At 42.9% G+C, this 19,044-nt stretch overlaps 1 protein-coding gene across 1 annotated transcript; it reads left to right on the forward strand.

The window, feature by feature from the left end:
• The first annotated feature begins 2,019 nt into the window (after positions 1–2,019).
• hoxc1a (homeobox C1a) lies at positions 2,020–6,948 on the forward strand. The gene is made up of 2 exons (XM_070838924.1): positions 2,020–2,569; positions 6,151–6,948. The coding sequence occupies exons 1-2, from the start codon at positions 2,020–2,022 to the stop codon at positions 6,546–6,548; spliced, it is 948 nt and encodes a 315-aa protein (XP_070695025.1). The 3' UTR covers positions 6,549–6,948.
• Positions 6,949–19,044: the final 12,096 nt, after the last annotated feature.

Below are 19,044 nucleotides of genomic sequence, written 5' to 3' on the forward strand. Positions count from 1 at the left end.
GTGCGCCCTGCAAATGCATGGAGAGAAGGGATATATTGCACTCAGTCATTCAGCACATCGCTGCCTGTAGAATCCCATTAACTCCCACAGCTGGGACCATATTTCTGTGTTGTAAGAGTGCAGTTAGAAGTTGTTCATTACGCTGAATTATTTTGTAATTACTGCAGACTTAAAGGACATAGGAGATACTGTGCAAGTAAAACGACAGGGACACTGATATAATTGTCTTAAGCTTAGCTTCAGATTTTACTGAAATGTTTTGTACAGTTATCTGAGACTGAAATAATCATAATAATAATAATAGTAAGAATAATAATAATGACAATAATAATAATGGCAATAATAATAATAATAATAATCGCCTTTATGTTATGGCTTCCAATCAACATATTTTTTTCTATTTATTGATCCAAGCATACAGGGACAGGAAAAAATGAATAATTTCAATTAATTCTAAATAATTAATGATTAAATGTAGTGATATAATTCCAACATCATTGCTCGTCTTCAGTCTAAACCACATGAACCGTGACTGAGTTTAAAATAACACAGACTAATTGATTACAGTCTTGTGTTTCTTTGGTAACCTGATCATTTCTTGGAAATCTTAAGACGCCATTTCTCCACTTTGGGATCGAGAGCAACGCGGTTAAACGGTTTGGAGGTTTGGAGGCATGAACATGGGACAGTAACAGTGGCATATCAGCATATTATTGGCTCTATTAATCCCCGTGATTTTAACTGTATGCGAGCAGGCTGAGTGACAGACAGTGATGTGTGTGTGTTTGAAAGTAGGTCACCAGACTTCCGAGGAAACACATGTGCTGCACTGTGGAGCTCCTTGACATTTTCACTTCTGTACTGGAGGTAAAAACTCTGTGCTGCTGGATAAGTTCCTGTGTATCTACTGCTGCACCAAAAAACCATGCCAGTTGTGTTATTTGCATGTTTGTTTTATTTGTTATTTTAGGCCAGTGTTCTGTAGACCCAGCAGTCCTGGATATGTATTCCTCTCAGCTTATCTGTAGTGAAACTATGTTTGTTTTGTCACTTAAGTTTAAACAGCAGCACGCAGCGTTCTCTGCACATGAGTGAAAAGTATCACACTGCGATTCATTCCTGAATAAACACACAGATGGGTCGAAAACAAAAGCACATATTTTGGGGCTCTGTTTTGCAAGCAGACACGAATACGGTCTATTTTCTGGCGGAGGGACCAGCTGACACTACTTTAATCTGTGAAGAACACGTCCTCTCTGTCAGTTTCAACTTCTTCATCCCCACTCGGAGCCATTTTTGTATTTGTTCGAGGCTAATTACAAATCTGCTGCCACTGAACTTCTAAATACCAGCTGTCACGACCTCTGAACCCATTAAGTGTGCCTTTCACATGACCTAAGCCCTTCGCTAAAGAGGGCCTCGGGTTTTCAAGAAGCCCTCACAGATTTGCATAATCCATTAGCTACATCAATGTATGTCTATATTATGCTAATTCAGCTTTGGGAAAAGAAGTTGGCATTGTTGCTGTGAAAAATAATCAAAATACCAGAATTTGACCCAAAACACATTTCTCTTCAGGCCAAGACTGTGCGTCTGACGTCACAGCCTACCTGTCTGCGTAGGTGAGATGCCCACGAGGGCCCTCAGGGTCTGGTGGAGGTGGTGATGAACTTCCTTATTGCTTTTAAGGACGTTTATATGTATTTTATTTTTTGCTGTTGTGGTTTTTTGTTTTGCCACGGCCTGCATGGTGCAACTCACCATTAAATCGATGACCTGAAGTGAGTTTCTCAACTAGCTCGCTCGGCGTAATCAGTGCTGTCTTCTCTGATGACAGAGATGTCCGGCTATTGGCCGAGACCAGGAGGGCACGTCATCTCCATCAATCAGGGGCTGCTGTTTCTCCTCTGAGGAATGTCCCCACGGTCGTCCAGCCGCCTGACCATGCGTTACTGGATGCATGAGAGGCCGGGCATGAGGTGCAACCCCGTCCAATGATTATGCAGGGGAGAGGTGATAATGACTTCCTATCAAGAGTTAACGGCCGAAGGGGAGAGTAGACCTCTGTTCACGGGCTGCTGCAGAGCAAAAGAGGTCATAAACCGGGACCTGGACGGCAGGACTCATCCTGAACTCGGCAGTCGTGATGAGGAGGGGAAACTGGAGGCTGAAGTTGCCTCAGGATTTAATACTCCGCAACCCCGGTGCTTAACTCTCTCCAACAGTTTGACTCAATGCACCTCTTTGGACAGCCCTCCTCCTCCACAGCCTGAGACTCTAGAGGGCTTCTCGACACCGGCCTGCCCCCACTCGTCCTGTGTCCCCTGGCGGTGCAGGGCGCACGGGCAGGACTCTCCAGGACGCGGATACTGCGCGTCAAATGACTGCGAAACACCACAGTACGGCTTTGGGTCACTCACAGAGCAAATTCAAATCTACTCCCACAGTGGCCCCGAGAATCACGTCGCCGTGGGGAGTTCAGACAGCTCGGACTGTAACGTGGCTGATGTGGATGTAAACAGTAAAACTTTTGAGTGGATGAGAGTGAAGAGGAGTCAGCACCGGGCGGGTAAGTTTTTGTCAAGGGAGACTGAGCACGAGGGGAGGGTTAGAGCCACCTTGAGACATAAATGTTTTCGGTATTAATGGAATAATGTTTGAATTTAAGCTTTGGGTAACTTTCGTTAACAGCTGGGAAACTTTGGTCGAAGTTTGATCTTCAAGCTGGAAAAACGAGGAAAAAAAATAGCTGACGTTTTCTGCGTCACAATATCCCCCGTCACCAACAAAGTAAAGTTGCGTTTTAAGATATAAGGATTTCCCCACTTTTTACAGTAGAAAGGCGTTTCAAATGCAGCACTAGGCGTTTCCTCGACGCCACATTTGAATATGCAGACGATGACTCGGTTACTATTTCCTTAACGGTTTCATGTTAATGTCAGTCTGTTAGGATATTCAACATTTTCGCCCCACCTATGCGTACCAGCAGGATTTAGGCTGTAAACACAAGGAGGGTAAAGTACAGTAAGGCCTGCTCAGCCACAGTGTAAATTCAACCAAGGAAATGATCAATTATTTACCCTTTCCCTCACTAACCAGTAGCCTTTGAATAATGCAACAGACCACTGCCTGTCAAGACTCACAGGAAGTTGAGTAAAACTTACTCTTGTGAGCTGGAGTGCTCCCTGAGTATTGATTAGTTGTCTGTTTGTAATGAAAGCCCTTGTGTATTGATTTCAGTTTGCAGCACCTTTACATGTGTCCACCTTTTTAACATAATTGCTGTCACAGATCATCATTTCCCTGACGGATGAGTTCTGGGCGGAGAGCCCACAGAAGAATACATATCTCAGACTTTAAAAAAAATACAGATAACCTGCTAATGTGAAAAATGCCTATCAATCCTCAATTTGATATGAGTTATAGTTTCTTATATAGATCCTTCATTTGATCAATAATGTCAGTTGACTGACTGGCCATTGTACTTGGGTTGGGTTTCATAAATTTTACATGGATGAAGATTTACTACAGTGGTGGTCCAGTCTTCTTTTTTTCCCGTCCACTGCACACTCCCTGTCTGCTGTGAGCGTGCTGCTGACCCAAATGTTCAGTGACCAAAGCTGCAGGCTGGTCATTACCACACACTGTTCATAGTGAAAGGCCTGAGTTCCCCCTGCAAGGAATGCAACAAAACTGCTGCAAAACTCACATTAGTTTATAAAAGCAGGTGGACTTAGCACGTTGTTTCTGAGCATCTCTGCACAATGGCGGCGGTGGGCGCAAAATGTGACGTAAACACCTTTGATTTGACTGCAGTGCTGCATCATGCAACAAGAACAACCACCAGCTTTTGATGACCTTCTTGCATGATCAATGTTCAGATTAGTGGGTGAAATGAATGTGCATTCATACAGTTGTGAAACATTAGTTTCTGATTTAGGCAGAGGTAGAGAGGTATGATGATGCAGCAAGCTCAAACACCAAATGTTCAAAGCAAATGTGACATTTGATTCGTCATAAATGTTGTCAGATGCAGCAAACGCACAATTAAACATTATTAGTACAATTTCTAGCTTTCGATGACCTTTTTGCACCTACTTCAGAATTCAGATTAGAGGGTAAACATTTAGTCTGGTGACGCAACAATGAGGGAGGCAAAAGGTGATAACAAGACCTTTGACTGATCCAGAAGTCATTTTATTCATAAAACACATTTAGCCACTCATCTGATCCAAATCCGTGCACTTGAGAAAGCCATTTGCTCACACCCGCCCACACACACACACACACACACAAACACATCTCCTCGCAGTACTGTTAGTATCTTTGTAACCTCTCTCTGTATCTCTCTTAAGGGGATCATCTGTAGGAGTAACTCATTAGCGCTACTGTGTAACTTATAAAAGAGTCATTAGTGAAAGTATGCCTTCATCTGGAGGTTCTATTGGTTTTGGCACAAAACAAAGTGTTGCGTATTCTTCCATGTTGAAAGGCCTCCACAGACCTGCAGTAACCTGATCTCCTGGCTCAGTGTATATACTCCCAGTGCGTCATTCTTCAATTATGCTTTGACAGCACCTGAATTACTGTGGGCTGGATGCCCAGATGACTGAGGCAATGTGTATCGATCTATCCCTTTTCTTCTTCCCTCTCCTTGGCTTGGAAGGCCCTTCCATTCCCTGTGCTGGCTGGCTATTTTTAAGCGTGCAAGTCATTCCTCAAATATTTAGTTTGATTCTTTTATGCCTTCTGGCCGGCATCAATTCTATTATCTTTGGAACCATTAATCAGAATGTGCATGTGATTTGCACCCCTGAAAGCTGAAGTTCATAATTACATACAGTTCCTCTGTATTGGTTCTTCATATTCACTGCCCTCTAATTCTCAGGCTCGCCTACCTTGACATTCATTTTCTTAAAACACAGATGTCGACATTTATCCTATAACTGACCTTTCCATCTGCTATGCTTTTCCAAGTGGCTAGAGGCCTGTTAACCTTCCTCTCTATGAATTGTGGTGGGAGACATAACACTACACCTGGCACACTGACTCCATTATGCAGCAGCAGCACATTTTCTCAGAGGCAAAGACACACTGACGACTTACCCACAATGTCAGCAATGAAAAATCAAGATATAGCTGCGGTTCCTGTCATTCATTGCACATAAGCAGCACAGATGATACTTTAATGTGTGACCCACAAACCTCAGAGGAAAAAAATTGAGACATTTGTCATTAATGCAGTGTTTGAAAGGATTTGTAAACTGTTAAACTGTCATTGACACAGAAAGGCCTAAAGGCAAATTATTAATGATTCTGATGAACACAGTTAATGGACTGTAAATGCTACCAAGTTGTTTTGAATCGCCCAACGTTTCTCTCATTACTTTTCAATACATTGGTTGTATACACTTTTACTATTTGGTGAACTTGTGTGGGACACACTCGAAAAGCAACAGCCTCACAGAATAGATGCGAACTGCTTAAATCTTTAGGAGTCAGACGTGTGGATTCAAATCTCCTCGCATTTTTCATGGTTTTGATGTTGGTGCATGAGAATGCGTTATACTGCACAGATGTTTCTGTTATTATGTCCACACAATAACAGATAACACACAATTCTCCATCCCCCTGTTTTACAGTGCTACAAGATTTTGCAGCTCACCTATAGGCTGGTGCTTAACTTGATACCTCAGTGAAATACATCTTTGATAGACAGGCAGAATAATGGCTCCCAGGTGAAGACTGTAAATCAACAAAGTGGCTGCGGACCAATTTCTACAAATCACTTTCTTGGAAATAATTTTATTCACTGCTCGAATATTTGTTTAACACATTTCTTCAGTATCAAGCACGTCTGTAATTATTTATTCATTTATATTCCACGTCATCACACAAACTACCAAACCAGAACCAGATAGATCAAAACTAAATATTTCATTTAATTAATACAAAAGTTTTAACTACACATAAATGACATTAACCAGAGTTTATTATATAAGATATTTTCCTGCGTCAACTCTGGAATCGTGTTTAATCTTATTTCCTGGATATGGGCGTGGATAATTTTATTCAGAAGGGTTTTGTGTTTCTTTTGTGGGAAACCTCATTGATCTTGCTGACGACACTTTTCACCTCCTCTGTTCCCAGCCAGGATGCACATGACCTGCGGGTTCAGTATTGTTGGCTCGGGCCTCGGTGCTGTGGAGGCTGCAAGCAGCAGCATCTGCACGGATGGCCATCCCACGGCGAACGGGGCCCCGAGGACCAGCTTCAGCACCAAGCAGCTGACCGAGCTGGAGAAGGAGTTCCACTTCAACAAGTACCTGACGCGGGCCAGGCGGGTGGAGGTCGCCAGCGTCCTGCAGCTCAGCGAGACGCAGGTGAAAGTTTGGTTTCAGAACAGACGCATGAAGCAAAAGAAATTACAGAGAGACGGGCTGCTCTCAGACCCGGGGCCCGCGGCAGCTCACTCACACGCAGACAGTCCGGACACCTGCCCCTCCCCTGGACAGACCTCTCCAAAACACCTGGCCCTGAACTCCTGAGCCGCAGCAGCTGCGTCGTGCGTCACACAGCGAGGGCGCCAGCCTGCAGATGTTTTGATTCGCGTTTGCATCGGTTTCAATCAGGCTTCACCTTTATTTGCTTACCACGATGGATGCTTATCGCAAGAAGCGCAATGGCAAGTTTCTTCATGCAAGAACGGGTCAAAACAATTTGTCATCCTCCCCGGCTTCAGACTGGCGCTCTGATTTGAATATTAAAATTCAAGTCATTCCATTGCGCTCCTATCTACACAATGTAAACGAAGAAACAAAATTATATTAATTGTCCATAGAAACTGTGGCAGGCTATTTGTTTATTTATGTTGCACAATTTATTGAGGAGGTGACTTTACTTGAATATATTTATTCATCAGGCCACGTGCTTCCTGGTTGTGTTTTAAATAACACACACAATTAGCCTATTTTTATTTCTTTAAAATCTACATATGATAATGTTATTTTTTTTGACACAGAAATATATTTATTAAGTTTTTTTTAACTAATTATTCCACGAAATCACATTGTTGTTTCCTCAATCAGTTCAAACATTATGGAGATTTCTTCTTCTATTTCTTTAGAATATGCTTTTTTTTCTCTGACAGCTCACATTTGAGGATAAAAGTCAGACGCACCTGTTGTAAACAAAGCACATCTTTAACATCATGTGTTGACAGATAATTATCAGGCTAATTTAGCAGAGCTCTAATGCTTCTTTAATGTTGTGCATTTTGTCCGGTTTTAAGGTTTTTTATGATGCTTCGCCCACGGAGAGATTAAAATGCCATAACTGACTGATAGATTTATTGACCGCTCGTATTAAGAGTATTGATCCGTGGTGATCCATCTATTTCAGGCACTAATCTGGGAGCATTTGCATGCATCTGTAACTGCATGTTAATGGAATGTAGAGACATTACGGGCGGGAGTTGTAGCGTCTTTTATTACCCCTATACATGCATCAGAAAATGATAATTTAGCTTCTTGAACACTCATGCGGGAGAGCAAGACAATAAAACGCTGTCTGTGCTGTTTTGCAGATCAACCAATAAATTGTGTGGCACCAGCAGTACGAGCAGCTAAATATTCCTTCCAGATTCACATCTCATCTCAAATAAAGTAAATGAATGTAAACTCGGCCCTTAAACACAGTTATGTTCCCGGTATCGCCGAGCGTTTCTGTCACGTTAATGTCTATTCTAATATCAAGATATGGGCCATCAGCCACATTAATTCTATGTGGGGGGAATATTTTTGTTTAGCTCCCAATTAGCGGTGCTTGCAGTGGGTACGAAGGTGACTAGATCCAAAACGGATATTATAGCAAAGGAATTGAGCTTAAAGCAGCTGGGTTCTGTCACTTAGAAATAAAAAATAAAATGAAAACTAGAATGAAAATGAATTCATTAGGTCCGTTTTAAACCTTTAACAGGTGTCCTCGCTGGAATGTGGCGTGTAGATAAAACCCTAATAATGTGATAATGAAGGCAGTTCCACCTCTGCACTGGACATGGAGGCTGCAAGGCCAAGCTGATGTATGCACTCACACCAGAGTTCACCTCTCACCTCTTGACTTTTGTCTTGCCTCGGGACAACGATGACCCGGTCAGCGGCTCAGAGGGAGAAAGATGCACCATTAATAAGGGTGACCTCGAAGTCTGAGCATACTTCTTTCTTTCTTTCCAACAAATCCAAAGCTTTTGTTCTGGTGTTGGGTCTCGATGCCCACACAATAATATTTCACCGAGCTGAATAGAGGAGCGACCAGGCCATATGCTAATTGTTCATATTATAATTCCATACCAGGCTACATAATGCATTTTTTTTTTCTACACCTAGAGCTAACCTAATTTCTGCCCTATCTCCTATTTTAATAAGCCAAAAAATATGCTGCTGGCTCACTTTATAAACTGGATGAAAGAGTCTTTTCACCCAATAGGTTTTTGGATATAAAGTACAGAGCTATTTTTAATAGCAAAGTTGAAAAATTAAACTTACTGGGGCATACTTAAGACTTAATATGATTCCATGTCAGAGCCAGTATAAACAAAATTTAGAACAACTATTCATTACATGCCTGCTGCTTATATATTTCATGCATATCTGCTTGAATAATTTTTTGAGAATTTAGACATTAATCCCCTCCAAACAATATCTTTTATGACGCTAATCTCATTAATATTAACTGAAAGCTAGAAAGGAATAAAAGTTCAAACTTACAGGAGGAGCTTTTGACAGTTCAAACATTTTAAAGTTTTATTTGTAAATCCTACGAATGATTTTACATGCAAGTCAGACTGAAAATGATTTGAGCCCAATTTATTTTGAATTTGCATGTAAACAAAATGCACACCATTAAGGCTGCCTTTGTCTAAACAAAATAGCACAAAGTGGAATGTTTAACAAAACCACCAAATGTGTCCGTCTTGTTTTTAATGCAAATAAGTGTGCAAGGTTATGAGGATGTTGCGAAGGACAATGATGATAAAACAATGTGACGATGAAGCCTGTGAATTTAAAAATGGTCTCTCATGTCCACTGTTCCTACTGAGAAGTGTGTTAGCTTGACCTTATTAGGAACTCTTTCATCATCTTGTGCAGATACGTTCCCTTGCCATGGGGCTTCAAGTCACAGGTTGTAATGTGCACAGAGGATGGTTGCAGCAGGTGTGCACTCAGACTTTTTTTTTTTTTTTCAATCTAAACTTACTCCATCACAGTTTCTGCTGTGTAACAGATTCATTTAGAAATAGACAAAAATTTGAAATAGTAGCAGAAAATGTGTGGTTGAAGAAAACGTAATGTGAATTATAGGGATGAGGTGAAGGTGAAAAGGAGAGTTGATTTATTTTGGTTGAACTATCACTTTAATTTCATCCTGTGGCAGCTTCAGCATTTGCCTCTCAATTGATGAAAGGCGAACTGCATTGTTTGTTCAGACCTGACATTTAGTTCCAAAGCATTTGAGTGTGACTCTACTCTGATGAATTTGTGCTCGTCTGTAATTCCTTCCTGAAGATGTACGGTTGGTTCACAAGACTGACAGCTGTGCTGTGCTTACACACACAAGCGAACCCATGGTAAATGGAAGGAAAATAAAACCAAAATAACTCAGCTCAAAATGCATTTCTGCCACAGTTAGTAACATTTGTGACATTGAACAAGTTCGAAATCTCTTCGCCTTTATTTTTCTTTTCCGAACTTCACAGGAATAATTTCTCATAATGAAATTCATTCCAAAATCTGCTTTATTTAACTCATCCATTTAAATAAATAAGGAACATATCTGTAAGTACAGCAGCTCAAGCATTATTCCTGAAAGTTATCTGCTACATTTTTCTGATAAAACACTGCACTTGAGAAATCAAACTAAAACCAGTGATGTATTAGTTCATGATGAATGAGGCTATTGACAGTGTCTGTTTTCTTCAGTATTATTTTCCATTGCGTATTGGCTGATGTGAGCAGCTGTTACAGTTCTCCAGAGGGGCGCTGCTTGGCATGAGCAATGAGAGAACACATGCAACTTACAGAATATCTTACATTACATTTTAAATTAAAACATATAAGTGGGTCCCTTCCGAGCTCATTGTAATTAATGCTAAGTTGACCTAAAATTAACTCAATGCATAATATGCATGTAATATTCTCACCGTTGCTCAGGGGAATGAAATCAATTGATCAAGTTAAGCTCTTTCTAACTCTACGTGAAGCACTTATAGATAGCTCAGTTGTTGTTGTAATTACAGATCATTTGAATGTTCTCCTCCCTTTTAGTTTTTCTGCTCGTCTGATTTTACTGTTTTTCTTTATTTGCAAGGACTTTCATGCACTATTAGTCTTTTGATCTGGCTCATTCACATATTTGACTACCAAACAATTTGTACATCAAGAAAGTTGAAATGAAGTGCACCTGTTTTTGTGTGAGGGTGTGCTTATGCATATTTGGATGCCTTGTGTACAATTACACAAATATGTGTTTTGTTTCCTAGGTGCTACTAATAAAGCGCTCAAAAAGATACAAAGCACCTATTTGAATAATTGTTCACTCACACGCGCTTGCATCTATACACATACAAATCCATACATAACACATTTTGACAGAGCTACACTAAACAACATGCGCACCAATCCAGTCCTTGCCTCTCCTCTCCTGCTCCACTCCAGGGAGCAGATGTTTGGGGACAGCTTACAGCCTCAGCGAATTTCTGTGTACAAAGCAAACAGCAGCACTCAGCACTTCTGGCTGTAAAGGGAAATTTGCTCTTGAAAAGGGGGGGGGAGGGGGAGGCCTTTGAGTCAATGTATGGTATCATGAGGATGGGAGAAGAGGGGAAAAAAAGAGTGAGAAGGGGTGCATGCAGAGGTGAAACTGTGTCAAGGTTGCATAGGAAAATTCCCTGTTTCCTGAGACATCTGCTGTGTGTTGGAGCAGTGTGGACGGCATCATGTACAGTAGATACAGTATCTCCCAGTGGTATCGTGCACCATCAGTAAAATCAACCAAAGTGGCCCTGCAACATATCTGATTGTGAGGAGCCTCTCTGCCCTCTCCCATGCAGCTCTGTCTACTCACTAGTTTGGATTGCCCTTTCAAAAGTTGCAGACAAGCATAAAGTGAAGGCAAAATGAGGGAATGAGCCTTTACGGAGTTTGCTGATACTGCATCTGAGACATCAGCTATAACCTAAGACCAGGTATGCTAATGATGCCATTGATATAATCCACTGGTTTAATGGCACTGGTCCTGTGATGTATGCTACATTTATGCGCTCTCTTCTGTACTTAAAAAAAAAAAAAACACTGAAAATATTCTCTTCTGTCTGACAACATTTTTATTTAATTTACATTTAACCTTGAGTGTAAAATATAAAACGACTTCAACAAATACATGTTTTTATGTCCTTTTTTTTTCCTTCCAAAATGTTTCCAGTGCATCATTGCCACATTTGCTCGACGAGATGGTGCTTCACTGCCCAATGAAAAGGTTCAAACATACACATAGACTCTTACGTCTAATGTGTGCAAGTGCACACATTTTGACCTCTCATCAGTGTATTATCATCCCTAAACAAACCATCATAAATGAGCCCTGCAATGCTTATTTGTCTGAACGAAGGCAACCCCCTCCTCCTGTGCCCCTGGGGCGAGGTTGCCATAGTGACAGATTCATAGACATATGGAGAGAGAGGAGAAGGGGAGCCGGGTTGAAGGGGTGGGGCTGCAGGGGTGAGGTGGAGGAGGGACAGAGGAGAAGGGGATGGGTACCGGTTTGAGGACGTTGGCGCTCTGTCTTTCAGATGTCTCTTTGTGTTTCATCTGTCAATCAACCATCCGTGTCAGACTGTGCTCAGAGAGGGAACAGTTCATGAACTTTTCTCAATCACGTCTCTGTCAGGCGCCATCTTGGCTGTATTTTAGGAGGGACAGGATTGATTCTCGCGTCAGCTTCACAGCCCAAAAAGCACAGTATGTGCAAAGGTGCCATAGGCAAGTAATTGACTGGTAATGTGGAAATATTTTAAATTGATTTGGAAGGCTGTGTTAAAATGTCACAATGTCCGGCCATTTTGTTGTTTACACCAATGACCTATCAATGTTAGAAAAACAAACATACAGATGTTTTTGCTCCTCACTAATTACTAATTACACAGATGATGTAATCAACCTTTGAGCCAACCTGAGGACAGCTTGACAATGGGCAGGGAGAAAGGGAGAGAGGGAAAGAGAAAGTGAGGGGGGGGGGGGGGGGGGGTTCAGTTCTGGCCTTGCTGCTATAAAAACACATTTTTTCATCAGCCATTTTATGCAAAAGGGGAAGACCAGGTGCTCAATCAAACCTCACGCCTACTATTTTATTTTTCATCTTCATCCCTCCCAGTGCTTCTCTGCACAAACCTTCCGTGTGTCTTCCCTCTACCCTCGCTCCATTCTTCTCCTCTTCTTCCCTCTCTCCATGTCATTCGTCTTCCCTCCTGCCTCTCCTCTGCCTGCTATCCAACTGATATGAGAGAGTGACCCTTGGGCCCTCAGGGGTCAAGTGATACAAGGTCATTGGCAGGTCATCTCTGCTGACTGGCTGACCTCTAAAAGGACTTCTGGAAGGAGCCAATCAGGTCTTGCTCCTTCCCCCCTAAGGCGGATCCCCCTCCCCAGCTCATCAGCAGCCTATGTCACATGACCAGGGCGAGGCGTCAGAGGGAGGATGATTAATGATGCTTTTAGTACCTGTTTAGAATGAAGCTGTCCACACCGCACTGTAATTACCCACTCCCAGGCGGCAGCTGCCCAACATAATTGCTTTTTGTTTGTTGACCTGGTTTATTGAGGAGAAAGATGGCTTTGGCTGGGTAAGATGGTGCTATGTACAGTATACAGAGGTGAGGATGTATGTATGTTCAAAATATTGGTGACAGTGTGTGTCTGAGATCCATGTATGCTACAAAAGCGTGAGCGAGAAGATGTGTACCTCGGCTGTGCGTGCAGATAGGGGAGATACAAATGACACAAGGCACAAAGGTGCTTGCTGCTGTACTGCAAATCCATGTCCTAAAACAAAATCTATTTACATGTGCAGTTGTTGTATGTAGCAACAAAATCTTAGCCAGGAAAAAGTGGGACATGTGACCCTCCCATTTTAGGTCAAAGATAGCCACAGAGCTCTTATGCAAGGTTACTACATACCACTGGTGTACACAAGTATTCAACATGCACAGTTAAAGAGGGGTGTGTTCTGTCACACATAGTTTAGGTCAACATCTAAAAAGCAGGAGCACAGTGTTGCTCTGAAAATTCAAAACTAAGTTCAGAAGGTCAATGGAATACTGCACCTAGAGATCCCCCTCCCCCCTCGTCTTTGGCTACACGCCTAAGGCAAATATGAAAATTTCAGTACCTGCAGCGCATGCCACGAGGACAGTGACAATGAAAGCCAGATAAACAGCCCCTCGTTTGACCTATGGAGAGCATAAATTTGCCGCCCATAAATCCTTGAGTGTTTCAGCTCCGTTTGGCGCATTTGCCGTTGCCTCTCTACCCAGACAGAGAGAGGCAAGTGTCGGGTATCAGTGCTGCTGTATGAGCAGCTTTCATCCTGCTCCTGGTTCTCACATAACTCAGTCCTGCAGCCTTTATCACCGCCTCATAAATAACTAGGCTATCGCCTGATAATGTCTGCTTAATGCTTAGTCAATAAAGCCCACAGTAAGAGGGGCCTTTTTTAGCCTCTCTCCTGTACATAAATATAAACAGTGCTGTAGATTGATGTGATGGGCAGGCTCTTTCTACACTGGGACAAAAAGAGGCAGCGTGTGGGCCCAGGAGCTGAAGGTGGGCTGTGGGGCTGCAGGTGTTTAGAGGAGATAGTGGGCTGTAATGAGGGGGCTGCAAGAGAAGGGCTGAGTGGATAGCCTTGACTGATCACCTGTGAAAGGCACATACACACATATACACACAACTGATAGCACACAGACACTGACTCGCAAAAGGAACATACGCACTTGGGCACACTTATTCACACACCCTCACGCACACTAATGCCATCATTAGTTAACCCATTGGTGTCGATGCCTGGTGCACAAAAGCTCATCCTCCCTATTTGAAGGGCATTAGAGCATTATGATAAAGAGACTCTCAAATGAACTGCTTTTGTATCTTGTTAGCATCGTTTCGTAATCTACTGACATGTTTGCAAAACCAACCATTCCCTGCCACCAGAGATTTATATCCATGGATGTAAGTTTCATTGTCTTGTGCACATTGCAGGGACAGTTATCGACCATTCGCACTAGTCATCAGACCATCCAATTCCAGTGTGGCGCCAGGGGCAGCTGTATTCGGTGAGATGGCTGGAATGGGATCAGTCTGAGCCCTGGGGAGACAGAAGAGACTGACAGGGATGTTGCCGGGTTGAACGAGGGGGCTGATTGTGATCCATGAGTCAGTCAGTGCAGCAGCACCTGGGCTTGGAGCAGCAGCTGGGAGAGACGGGCAGGGTGACGCATAGTGGGTTCAAAATGAGAGGGATGATCCAATCAGCTTATATTGACATACTTGGTATGGTGCAATTGGTGATTTGGTTATTATATGGCCGTTTACACACATGTTGTCAGCCCCAAGATGAAACTATTCATGAAATAAGGCTTCCTGCTAATTTATATTCCCATTTCAAATAGCGTTATGAAATCCTGAAGTCAACTGAATATAATTTTGTTTTTGAGGTCATCTGGGAGATATTTCCTCTCTTCAACTTGAGCTTTCATTATCACCAAATAAACATAATGGAGCTATTGAAAGAGACCTTTGTGACACTTCATTATGGCTAAGCTTGCCAGAACCACGCTGGCTGATGATCACTCTCAGCTCAACTATGGTTTTGAGGCACATTAACATCGAACTAAATTCCAACATGTCATGCGAGGTGTGTCAACTACAGAGAAGGCTAAAAATAAACTAAATAGATTGAATAAACCGATTTTCCTGGGACATTTCACTTTCACTCCTCTTATTATGCTTAAACACTGTTCTGGTGCTTGCTAACGCAGCAACAGATCATAACTAAGATCAAATAAAATGCCGTACAGAAAACAGAAACACAATTTTATTCACCAGAACATGACACTAGTAAGCCATCATGATATTGAAGCTGTAACTATCATTTCTGAGAAAGTTTACCTTAAAACGAGGCATATGGGGCTTAAAATCTTCAGAGATCAAATCCAAAGCACAACAAATAAGGATCTGACAGTGGCTAATATACAGTGTCAACTTTTCTTTGTATCAATCGCTTTAAGCTCAGAGACTTTACATAGAAACTTGGGACCATATAGAGTCATTCACCAAATCCGCAACAGTAAACATGTGATCTCTGAAAAGCTGGTTTATATGTAACTACAGGAGTTTCTCACAAGAATCTGCTAAAAAGATATCAAATTGCACATAAGTAATCAACATCATGAGTAATCAGCATATGCTTGAATCCTCTGCTAGAAAACATTTCTAATCACCATATACTCAACAAAGCCAAACAGCAAAAACAAGAAGACCTCTAGGAATCAATCTCTTGGAAAAAATAATTAATTCATAATTAATGCATAACATGTAAGGCCATGTAATACAAATTAATGACCGACCACCCAACCTTGAAGTTGCTGGAAAGACTATTTCCTCACTATAGAGATGCTAGTTGCTCTTAGCGTAGCTCCCCTCTTAATATGCTAGGGAGTCAGCAGTGGTACAACAGCTATTTTTCAGCAGAGTGCAAAGAGATGGGATTATTACAAATGAGTTTGTTTGACTCTGGGTAAGTAATACAATACATTTATTTGATAAAATGTTGGGTGTACTTAAGCACATTATACCCAGCATGTCTGCAAAAGCATCACTGTCATCTACCGCTCTTACTGGACCTAATTTATCAATATTTGCCTCAGGGAATAGCACTTGAAAATTTTGAAAAGACAACTTTGTCTGTTTTTGCAACATTTCAAGTTGCTTTGCTTAAGTTGCTTTTAGTTGTACATGGATGCATTCACAATTTTATTACTGTTGGCTTGATTAAAATTTATAGTTATTTCATTTTGAGCTCCTCAAGGGCATGTTTGAGCATACAATCTATAAGTAAAGCCACAGAAACATGTCAGGTGCTTGAAGGCAACGTACACATATAAATATCTGAACTTCTATTTTAACTAAAGAAACAAAATACACGGCAGTAAGTAGCAATCCACTGATTTCTTCTGTTTAAGTTTACCACATAATCTGAGGCTACTGTTTTTATTCCTGGCAGGTGCTACACTAATGCAAGAGGTGGACCTGAAGGTGAGGTGAGGCAGGGGCCAGATTTAGGAGGACAGTAAGCTAGGAGGTGCCCACAAACTAGTGGAGGCACCGCTCCAAACACTGCGGCAAATGAATCTCCTGGGTAATGGAGACAGAACTATTGCAAAATTAGGAGAGACATTAACTGGGGTATCAATAAATAAACCTCTAATTAGGAAAAAAGAAGCGGAGCAGGAGCAGCAGCACAGGAGGAGAATATCAATGGCACGCTCACATATGTATGCAGGCACAGCTCTCTGGTGAGGGGCTGGGCCTCACAGGGGCTTCACCGATGGTATTGGCTCACCCATCCATTCCTGACCCACCCTTGTGGAGAGCGTGCCCACTGTTTGACTGTGCAATGAACCCAGCGTACCCTCCCCTTTTCTCCAAGTGCAGCCCCCAGTTTCTCCACCTTCTCTTCTCTTCTCTTCTTTTCTCTTCTCTTCTCTAACCAGCTTATCTGCACAGTGCCCTGAGTGTGCTGCTGTGCTCTGTGACTTCACCATGATTGATTGTGGTGGGGGTCCTCCACTCCCTCGGTGAGAGAGAAAATGGAGGAGGGAAAACAGGAGAGAGGGGAATGGGCAAAGCAGAGCCTGGAGAGAGAGAGAGAGAGAGAGCGTATGATGGGTAAAATGAAATAGAGGAAGTATTTGTGTATGTTTGTGTCTGCACACATGTATGTGTCTCCATCTATTGGTATGAAGTATGCTTATGTAAAATGTGTTTATGTTGGTAGGAATGAAGATAAACTACAGTCTGTGCATGCCCTGAGTCGACATACAGGTATGTATCCAGTTATAATGTATCAGGATTAGTTGGATGTCTGGCCGGCAGGGGGATGTGGAGGTGCAACCTAGGTGTTGGGGAGGCTGAGGGTGGAGGCTGAGGGTGGAGGGTGGAGGGGTGCGTGGCGCTGACCGCTCCCTGTCTCTCCCCCTCTGTTCCCTGGAGGGTAATAAAGACTGATGACAGTGATGCTGTGCCATCCGGCTCCACAGTCTCCACTGCACAACCATTTGCGCCATCATTTATCCCGCTCCCCCCCCTCCCCGCTCTAATTCTGCTTTAATAACCGCCAGCTCCATTCATCAGTGTATTGACGGGCATGACAGGCGGTGCGGCACACACTAACTCCCTGCCCTTTACTCGCTCACAGCCGGGGTCAGCACGAGGTCACACAGTCAATAATCACAACACACCTCACTGTCACCTTGGAGCGACTGCATGCCCTGCATATCTATCCTCATGGATGCCCAAGCTCCTCATTGACTTTACTGTTTAGTACCCAGCACCTTGCACCATTTGTTACGGTCTCAGAAGCTAAGGGTAGAGTTAGAGCAGCACCACAGGAGACATGCAGAGCAGAAGTGTTGATGTTGCTCCACTGGTGATCCAAATATGTGAACATGTTCTCTGGTCCATTAAACTGAGTTGGATTATTCCAGTCCTGCAATGTCAAAAAGATGTACTGTGTTAAATGTATATTCTTCCACTATTTTAGTCTGTTATGCGCTACATCATATTTACACTTTGCTCTCACACTTGTGTTCTGAAGGAGAGGGTTTTTGGAGGGGGGGCTACAGTCATTTGTTACAGGTGCAACCTCTCCCTCTCTCTCCTTGGGCATTCACCTCTTCATATGCAAAACATGTCCTGCTGTCCTCCAACTCCAGCACAGTTTGCTGCCGTGACACATTTTTTCTTCATTTCAGCTTGACAGTGACATTTATGTTCATTTGCTCTGTGCAATTGTGAGGCATCTGGAGAGGCTGTTTCCCTTTTTTCCTCCTCCCTCACCTCTCTCCTCTTTTTTTCTCCTGACAAAAATATTAATGCAGATTTGCATGCCACAGTGACTAAGCCCTTGATGAACAGTTGGATTTTTGGGAACACACAGAGGAAAAACACCTTAGCAATTATACACGACAAGAAGACGGAGGAGCGCGATGGAGTCCACTGTTTTTAGATAGATTATACTGTGCATGGTAACTCAGAACATAGCCAGCATCATTGGCACTGGGAACCTGCACCAGTACATGAATCTTGTGATGCTGCTGACTATGGTGGTGCTTGGAGTTGTGGTGCACTGGGGAGATGAACATGCTGCACACTGCGCTGGGCCAGGTGGCACCCACCCTTCTTCCTCCTTCATGGTCACATGATTTATCCGCTGCTCTCAAACAGTCCACAGTCCCTTTTCTGACCCCTTCTGACCACACACGCAGACACACATTGCAAATGCTGTAATGGGAAAAACAAGAGGCCCTGTGGGGCACACACATGCAGATAAAAAAGAAGCAAGCAATAGCATTTTATATTCACTGTAAAACATACACTGTACCTTCAAACACACACATACACACACATACCTCCCAACCCCCAGCCCAGCCCTGCTTCACCTATCCTGGCCAGGCAGCAGCAGCAGCCAGGGGTGCTGGTGCTGAGGGCTCTAATCCGCGGTGCAGGTCCCATCGGCAAGGATCATTGAGCTAATTAATAACGTGGCACAGAGAGGGATGGCAGTCATTAAGGAGCCACGGCTGTGTGTGTTGAGATGCTGTGGGCTTCTGCATGGGAGTTTGCATATATGTGTGTGTGTGTGTGTGTGTGTGTGTGTGTGTGTGTGTGTGTGTGTATGCGTGTGGGGGGTGTATAGAAAGGTGGGTTGGTGTAG

The sequence above is a fragment of the Pempheris klunzingeri genome, chromosome 11 (genome assembly GCF_042242105.1).
Source record: "Pempheris klunzingeri isolate RE-2024b chromosome 11, fPemKlu1.hap1, whole genome shotgun sequence".
In the NCBI taxonomy this organism is placed as follows: Eukaryota; Metazoa; Chordata; class Actinopteri; order Acropomatiformes; family Pempheridae; genus Pempheris; species Pempheris klunzingeri.

Excerpts from the sequence above, each read along its gene's own strand:
- hoxc1a (XM_070838924.1), top strand. The coding sequence starts at position 2,020 with ATGACTTCCTATCAAGAGTTAACGGCCGAAGGGGAGAGTAGACCTCTG. Across the intron at positions 2,570-6,150 it reads GAGGAGTCAGCACCGGGCGG|CCAGGATGCACATGACCTGC; the intron begins GTAAGTTTTTGT and ends CTCTGTTCCCAG.